The sequence below is a fragment of the Aotus nancymaae genome, unplaced genomic scaffold (assembly GCF_030222135.1).
Source record: "Aotus nancymaae isolate 86718 unplaced genomic scaffold, 86718_ANA_hifiasm-v0.15.2.pri h1tg000030l, whole genome shotgun sequence".
NCBI classification, from domain to species: Eukaryota; Metazoa; Chordata; class Mammalia; order Primates; family Aotidae; genus Aotus; species Aotus nancymaae.
Window position 1 is genome coordinate 6122766 of NW_026988443.1, and position 9039 is coordinate 6131804.

General features: G+C 45.2%; 1 protein-coding gene across 1 annotated transcript in view; it reads left to right on the forward strand.

The window, feature by feature from the left end:
- The window catches only part of LOC135277194 (cyclin-Y-like protein 1B), a 26167-nt gene extending 18313 nt beyond the window's left edge, over nucleotides 1–7854 (forward strand). The window contains exons 9-11 of the mRNA XM_064382931.1: nucleotides 697–863; nucleotides 5153–5315; nucleotides 6846–7854. Coding sequence (XP_064239001.1) covers nucleotides 697–863; nucleotides 5153–5315; nucleotides 6846–6959 — 444 coding nt within the window. The 3' untranslated portion in view covers nucleotides 6960–7854. The remainder of the gene's footprint in view (nucleotides 1–696; nucleotides 864–5152; nucleotides 5316–6845) is intronic.
- Nucleotides 7855–9039: the final 1185 nt, after the last annotated feature.

Sequence of the window (9039 nt, forward strand, 5' to 3'; positions counted from 1 at the left end):
ACAGAATGCAGATACTGTAGGACAAGAAATAAGTTTTTGTGAAGTGATTGTGGAGACATGGAAAATAGGGGCTGTGAGCAGGACTCTCCATTCATTCACATGCGTTCCTCATCAGGGCACTGAATACAGGGACTGTTTCTCAGCAACAGAGACCTGCCCTTGCCATGCTGTCTGCCCGGCAGGCACTGGGAAGCACTCTTGACCCGCAGTTCCTAAGCCTGTGTCCCAAGAGTGGTTAGTTGTTGTGAAAAGGAGAAGACAGAAGTGTTCTCAGTATGACTTGGGTGCTACACATTCGAGCATGGCACACCTGTGAAATTCCTATCTGCCTGCCAGCCAGGCGTGACGCTGCAGGCGGATGGCGCTGTAGTGTTTCCTGAACAACCTTAATCTGCACGAGGCCTGTGTTTGTGCTGCCTTTCATGAGTGTGAAGGTGCTGAAGGTGCCTTTCTTCATGCTCACCTCCCTGTGAATGAGATTGGCATGGAAATTTCTCTGGGCAGAGTATGCTGCAGAGGTATCTGACTATGACTGTGACTTGGCCTCTCGCTTTGTCTGAGCAAAATCTCTGCAGAACATAAGAGTAAAAGGCACTTACTTTCTGGCCAAAACCAGAAGAAGTCTTTCATTCTTAAATGTCGTTATCACCACACTGAAACAGAACTGAAATCAAAGACAAGTGCTCTATTTTGCAGGTGTACATCGAACGCCTTTTGACCAATGCTAACATCGATCTCTGTCCTACTAATTGGAAACAAATTGTCCTCGGAGCCACGCTTCTGGCCTCCAAGATTTGGAAAAATCATCATCACTGGGGTATGGATGACGGCCAGAATCCCAAGGATGTTGCAGTTAAGACACTGTGAGTTTCTAAGATTTGGCAAACTTTGTCATCATTTTCCATGCCTCATTTGCTCTCCAAGTTATCACTGTAAGAAATATCTTTATAGGTTTCATTGTGCAGATAAAGGAAATAGGCGTAAGACCACAGGCTTCAATCTGTCCAGCTTTAGTATAACAGTTTATGTTTTCCACCATTAATGGGTAGGTCTCGATGTGTTATTGTTGTAATAACTGGCTGATAAACTGAAAAGTGTTTTTCTGATTGTTTTTTGGCAAACCTGTTACAAGTGTGCTGTCAGAATGACACAGTACAGTAAATATCTTTATAGCTTTTTAGAAGCTGCCCGCCAGTTTCAGTCACCTTTTAAGGGGCAAACATCTGGCCTTTGAAATAATTGGCCACTGTTAAGGTCTTAAGGCCTCTGGACTATGCAGAAGTTAGAGCTTTAACCTAAATCACCCATTGTGTATCTGCTTTTGCTGGTCCTTGTCTCCTCCTTTAATCTGAAGATCTGTTTTTATAGGAACCTTGAGATAGATGCTAAATAGCTACAGATTTCTGTGCCCTGGCTCCTCCCCATTGGTAACATTGCATGTGTTTGGAAATCGGTCTGATGAGTTAGAAGCTTCCGCGTTCACCTCCCACAGTTTGAGAAGCATTTCTGGGGCATCACCCCATGCCCACCACACTCACAGGCTCCCTGGGTAGTCAGACATTCACAGAAGCAGGCTGGGGGCCAGTAGTTGTTTATGAGAGTGCGGGGAGCCTTGCGGGGTCATGGTGTTCCTCCCATATGCACCAACGTGACACTGAAACACAGCTTCCCCAGGGTTCCCTTCCAATTTGGCCTTAGGACTGCTGTGAAGTGAAGGGCCCTGAAGCAGGCAGGCAGGGTGAGCGGGGGGGCATTTCCAGCACAGCCGCCCTGGGTGCCTGCTGGACAGTGAGGACAGCTGTGTCGGCTGCATCTGGTGCAAGACGAGGGAGCAGCTCTTGTTTACATTGAGCAGCAGCAGAAAAGGTGATGCCAGGCAGTGGCACAAGTTAGTTTTGTGATCTTTGCCCATGACTCCAGATAGGACTGTTACTCAGAATCACCTCAGTGTATGTCTACAATTGAAGATACAGTGTATATTGTAGATATACTGCAGTGTGTATATATCTACATTCAAAAATAACCACTTGGTGCCTGAGCTCAGTGGCTCATGCCTGTAATCTCAGCCCTTCAGGAGGCCGAGGTGAGTGGATCACTTGAACACAGGAGTTCAGACCTGCTGGGCAGCACAGTGAAGCCTGTCCATACAAACAACTTTTTAAAAAATTAGCCAAGTGTGTTGGCAGGTGCCTGTAGTAGTCCCAGCTACTTGGGAGTCTGACGTGGGAGAATTGCCTGAGCCTGGTAAGTTTAGACTGTAGTGAGCTGTGATCACGTGACTGCACTCCAGTCCTGGGTGATGGAGCCAGACTCTCTCTAAGAAACAGACACACAAAAAAAACATTTTTGCCACCACTTTGCTAATAGTATAAACCGAGTGATCATTGTGATATTTGTGGTAGCCATTTTAGCAAAGAGCGTGACAGCAAATGAATTTGAAACAAATGGAAGTACTTAGAACGTTGCAAATGCTAAAGTGAGTTTAATCGTAGTCATCCATTTGCAACCTGTCCCTGAAAGGAAGCAAGATTTGTGACTGCCTGATTTCTCCTTGCCTGCTGCCTAGCCAGAGCTGATTTATCAATACAGGATAATTGCAATGGAGAAAGAGTTGAATTCATGCAGAGACAGCTATACGGGAGACCAGAGTTTTACTATGACTCAAATTAGTCTCTCTGAAAACTCTGGGATGGTTTTTTAAAAGAATAATTTGGTGGGTAGGGGGTCAGAAAGTGGGGAGTGCTGATTGGCCAGGTCAGCGATGAAATCATAGGGAGTTGAAGCTGTCCTCCTGCATTGAGTTGGCTCCTGGGTGGGGGCCACAGAACCAGATGAGCCACGTTTATTTGTTGGGGTGGTGCCACCTGATCCCAGTACAGGGTCTGCAAAATATCTCAAGCCCTGATTTTAGGTTTTACAATAGTGATGTTATTCCCAGGAGCAATACGGGGAGGTTCAGATTGTTGCAGCCTTCAGCCTCATGACTCCTAAGCCACAATTTCTAATCGTGTGGCTAATTTATTCCTTCTGGAAAGGTCGTCTATGTAGTCCCCAGGTGGGAAAGGGGTTTGTTTTGGGAAAGGGTTGTTACCATCTTTGTTTCAAAGTTAAACTACAAACTAAGTTCCTTCTAAAGTTAGTTTGGCCTCTGTGTAGGAACGAACAAGGACAGCTTGGAGGTTAGAAGTGAGATGAAGTCAGATCAGCCCTCTTTCACTGTCATAATTTTCTCAGTTACAATTTTTGCAAAGGTGGTTTCAAATTTGTAATCACGAACACTTAGTTCTGCCATTTTGGCAGCTGAATTCTTCTCAAAACCTGCAGCTAAGCTGGCTGGGGCTCTGATTTCTAGTCACAAGAACAGAGAACATGCGAGGATATGTGCAGTTTTCCACAGAATTGAGCTCCAGGAGCAGTGGAGGCAGAGGCTAGCTCCGAGAAGACCGGCTCCAAACAGAGCTGTTTGTGTGTGAATGAGAAACACCAGCAGCTATGCTGCAAACAGGCTGCTTCTGTGTATGAGCCTTGGGAAGCTGAAAAGCATTACGTCCAAGCGTTTAATAGCCATGTGTCTCACCCCACTGCTGACTGTTTGCAATGATCCCATTTTGAGTGTCAGTTGAATAGATAAAAAAACTGCTGTCCATCAGATTTTTCTTTAAACTTTCCAACATCTCTGTGTCTCCCTAGAATATATTTTCTTACTAGAGAGTAAAACTGAGTAGCCACTATTAGAAATGCTGTGTCATAAAGGGTATGCTATTCAATCATCTAGTCTTTAAAAAAACCAGAAATCCTAGAAGATGCATAGTCTGTACACAGAATTCTTTTCCTCAGCGGTTAACCCTCTATTAATAGACATGTTAATTCTGAGAAGTGCCTTTAATTCTGATAGTAAGTCAAGTCCTGATTAGCTGTCTATTCAAATATTGTTTGATTTCCATTTCTATAGACTTATGGACATGTGAACAGGAAATTAATTTTGGAAGTAGGTTCAGTTGGGTTTTAAGTTCAGCAAATGAGATCCCCACATCTTGGCTTGTAGTCTAACTGCCCCCCGCTTTGAAGCATTTGTTGACTTAGCCAGTGGGTAAAATGTTAAAACTTTCAAACCAAGAAACCAAATGTATTGTTCAGATATTGATCATTTTGAATCAATTAACTCATTACAGGGATTACTCTGAAAGCAGCCGGAATGACTGTGTGTACCTATTAATTTAGCCTTGGTGAGGGTGGCTGGATGACCGTGATGCAGAGGACGGCTCCCAGTCCTTTCTTCTCCCATTGCATCCAACTTCCCCACATTCTGTTCTGTCCAGGGGTGACAGATGCTGAGTTCTTCAGGGTTGCATTCCCAACTCAAGAGCAACACTGCCTGTGTTAAGGCCAGGGCCCTACTATAAATCACATTAGAGAATGAGTTTAGTCGAGCCAAAATGTCCATCCTTGACATTCTGCCTTTCAAATTGTAAATGTTATTCTTCCCCAGTCTCTTCATAATATTAAGGTGAGCAGAGACCTGCATTATGTGTCCTTGACATCGCCTTGTGTGCTGGAGCAGAGGGAAGGGGATTCTTTTTGCCATGGAATGGATCTTACTTATGTATTTATTTGGGATGAATCCTCCATGTAGCCTTAGAGTTTTTCCTCCCCCGAGGTAATAGGGTGGGTCTCCATGGGTCCATTTGTTGCCATGGTGATGTGCCCCATCTTCCCGTTGGTGCTTCTCTACTTCAGTAAGTCCCTTCCTGTTATCGTCCTGGTAAACATGCGTGGAGCTTCTTCAGAGCTAGTAAATGGTACCCATCGTTCCTGTCATCTGATTGCGATTGTGGGGTTTGTGAATGAGCGTGGAGTCTGAGTTGTGCAGCTGCCCTAGGGGAACTGTGAAGACTAAGCCCCGGGTCAGCAGGAGGAGTGCAGAAGAGGCCTCTACTTATCCCTCATCCCAAACTTGGGGTGCTGGGATGCCGAAGAGCCCCCAAGCAGCTGTGCCTTGTTTGGATATTAGTGTAAGGACCCGACCAGGCAGCCTTTATTTGTTTCAAAACAGAATTTGGAGCCTCCTAGTAGCTCAGAATGATATTTTTAAAGGTAACCCACTCGACTAAAATTGCCCTGCGCTGGCTTTATTGTGTTTCTCCTCCCCCAGGAGTAAGATCGAGCAGTGTTTTTTGGAGCTACTCGACTTTGATATTTGTGTGTCTGCCAGCGTTTATGTGAAATATTACTTTGACCTGCGTGCCTTGGCATACCACCATGACGTGTATTTCACCTTTAGTTTTCTTCACCAAGAGAAAGCACAGAAACTGAAGGTAAGGCTGTGAAGTCACTTAGTGGAGTTTCCATCGGCCACAAAAGCCAACATGTGTGAAAAATCATATTAAGTAGTGATTAGGAAAATGAAAGCCTTAAAATTAACAGACCAAAGTGCTTATTTCTTTGGCATCATATTTGTTGTCTTTTATGCTTTATGCAAGAATCCTTATTATTATTATTTGAATGGAAGGAGTTTTGCTCTTGTTGCCCAGGCTGGAGTGCAATGGCGCGCTCTCAGCTCATTGCAACCTCCACATCCTGAGTCCAAGCGATTCCCCTACCTTTGCCTCCCAAGTAGCTGGGATTATGTGCATGCACCACCATGCCCAGATATTTTGTATTCTTATTAGAGACAGGATTTCTCCATGTTGGTCAGGCTGGTCTCGAACTCCTGACCTCAGGAGATCTGCCCACCTTGGCCTCCCAAAGTGCTGGGATTACAGGGATGAGCCACTGCAACCGGCCAAGGATCTAGATTTTAAAAAATTATTGATATTCTCACTGCTTTGACCACAATTCAGAATATTTTTAATTAAATTTAATCTGTTCTTAATGGGTTTTGTTTTTAATTTCTACCTGTTCACATAACAGTCGTGAATAAATGCAGATGTGTTCCTAATTATATCTAAGTAGACAATGCACTTACCGCTCTTGACTGTCTTTTACTTAAGCAGTTTGCAATTTTGTGTCCTTGTCTATTCTGTGTATCTCGGTGCAGTCCCAGGAGTTTGTTAGACAAAGCAGTAGTGGCGGAGAGACTTGTGCTTAGACTGTGTAAGGTGCCAGTGTTTCAAGTACTAGGTGTAGGAAGGACATGGGTTTTAATGAAAATGGCTTCATGGTACAACATAAGATTTATGGCTTATGACTCTTGGTGGGTATACAGGAAAATTACAACTGAAATAGACACATTTAAAATTGGCACTGTCTCTGGTGTCTTGATGTACTTTGGAATAATACATTTTTCTACCACAATGTGCAAGTACAGTAGCACCTTTTGGTGCTTCAATTGTTAGACTTCTTGGATGTTCCAAAACAGCCCAGCACGCACCTGCCTCATTAAATCTGCTTGGAGTGTGTAGTAACTGCTAAGGATTGGGTAGAATTTGAACCGCTGAGTAAGTTGATTGTTTGGCCCAAGTGTATGTGGATTATGTTGAAGGAACAAGTGCACAGGTAACAGATAATATTGTTACAAGCTTGTCACAATACTCTTAATATCTTTAGGAGCCCTATTTTATTTTTTATGTGACAGTATCATCAAGCAATGAGCCCAATTTTAAAATTATAAAGTAAGTTCCTCTTGGCTCTGGCAGTCTTTTCATAGCCCTTAAAGGAGACTACCTTAGTGAATGGGCAGGGAGTTGCATCCTCAGAACCTGGCAGTGTAAACCTCAGCCAAAGCAGCTGCAAGGGAACCCTCTAAAGGAATCTGTGTGTGTGGCTTCTCATCAATGATGCCTTTTACAAAATGTTGGAGCCATTTTAAAAATGGTACCCGTTTTCTCTTTGATTGACTTTCCTAGGCTATGTCACGGCTGTGTGAATACAGAGACCTGCATCACGATGTCGCCGTTATGAGAAGGGCCATCAGCATGGATTCCGTCGGCATTCGGCATACTAATGCCATCTTATTTTAAAGAGAGAAATGAGCATACCAGCAAAATTAGGATTATGTTTTATGTTTTTTTTTAAGTTTTTATTGTTGTTATTGTTGTTATTGTTGCTGTTGTTGTTGATTAGGATTTTCATAGAGCGGAGACTTCTTCAAATAACCACACTGTGAAGCTGAGTGATGGTGGCATGAACAGTGGGTGCCAGTGCTACCTGCCCAAGTCCTCCCCACAGCTCCCGCGCTGGCCAAGTAGGGCGCCTGGCACTAAACGTGATCTGCCTGCCTGAGCCCCCCAAAGTGCTGGGATTACAGGTGAGAGCCACCGTGCCCAGCCTCTTTCATTTATGTTCACAATAAAGTGGTTTGGAATATCCCACTGTTCATTTGCGATTTCCTCCTCCAAACTTAGTCTGTGGCCCTGTATACATAATTGAATATTTTCATGTCTTGATATTTTGTGTCTGAAGATGAAATATTAGATGAAACATGTTAAAACATTTCATGCAAAGCCTTCAGTGGTTGTAGAGTCTACTCTTTGGTGAATACACAAATTCATCTATTTTAAAAATTAAAATTTTTATTAGATGTGATAATGACATTTTGTCTTTTATCTTCACTTGTTAGATATAGTTACTTACGTTCTTCCGTAATTAATGATATTGTATCTTATATTTGATGTCAAAAACTCCTAGAATATTTGGAATTGATAGTTGAAATTAAACAGCAAAACGAGAATTGCTGAAACCTAGTGATAATGTGCTTATGATGGGTTTATTATCTATTATCTCTATCATTATCAATTTTCAACATTTCCATGGAAAACTGTACTAAGAGCTTAAAATTTTCTATAAAACTCTTGGTGCCCTGCAGTTTAGCTCCAATGCATAATGAATAAAGGAAAATGGATTCTCCTGTGGGAATTCTGCTGGACTCTTCCTTTACTTTTCCCTTTCACCTGGGGGGAGCGTCTTGAGGTCACCATGGGGTGAGGCGACCATGAGTGGGGTCCCTAGAGCTGCCGCTGGGAGGAGTGTGAATGTGGAGATGTGTTTCGTGGCCACGTTTCTTCCTCGGGTCTTTCTGGTTGTGATGGTGGCTTTGAGGATGGTTTCTGAGGATCCTCTCCAGGGGAGTCCTCTGCCTGTGGTGTCTCCCTTGGGGGAAGGCCCGAGGATATCTGGAGAGGGATTCATAGGGTCGCCCCTGTGTGACAGAGGTGCCTTGTGCGGGTCCAGAAAGCACCGTTTTAGAGGTAGTGGAGCCTCATCTCCCCTGTAGGGTGGGTGGGATGTCTGAGGGAGTGCTGGAGGGAAGCCCTGTGTGTCGGGGTAGCTGTGCAGTCTCAGTACAGCCCTAGACCTGGGGAAGTCATGATGGAGACTCAGAGGTGCTTGGGGCAGGGAAGGGGCGGCCTAGGCAGTCACCAAGGTGTGACAGCATCGCTGATGCCAGGAGGCAGTTTTGGGAGGGGTCTTTGGAGGGGAATAATTGTGGAGTCCCCATGGGCAGGGAAAGTGTGAGGGTGCTCCAAGGCTGGAGGTCAATGCGGGGTGGGTGGGAATTGAGCTCCTAGGGGAGCTCTCAGGGGAATAATGGGACCGACCCCCAGGGGTCAGGGGTGGAAAGAAGGGGCCTCAGCAGGTCCTGTCTTGCAGGGCCCTTCTGTAGGGCACCTGAGAGATGGATCCCTGGGGCTCCTGATGTCACTGGTACCCCGGGTGGGGTGTTTTCCAGGGTCAGACCTTCCTGGGTCCTGGAGCGAGGAAATGAAACTGACTTCTTCCTCCCCACTGCCTGGTTGGCACTTGGCAAACTCCCTTCTGGGAGTCCCGGGGTTCCTGGGCGGGGAAGCTCCTTGAGCCCTGGGGGACAGATGGGCCACCCCTTGAAAGCCTGCAGCAGGAACAGATGGAGCTATGCACCTCTGCATCCTTTTATTGTGGAATTGGAATTGGGTTTTCTTGGCGATTGTGCAGGTGTGAGGGTGGGTCCGGCGCTCCCCCTGCTCCTTCTCTGCCAGACGCAGTATTCACTGCAGATCTGACACCCTGGGCTGGCGCTGAAGGGACCGCGGCCTGGTGCAGGGTGACATCCAGGTTCCAGGG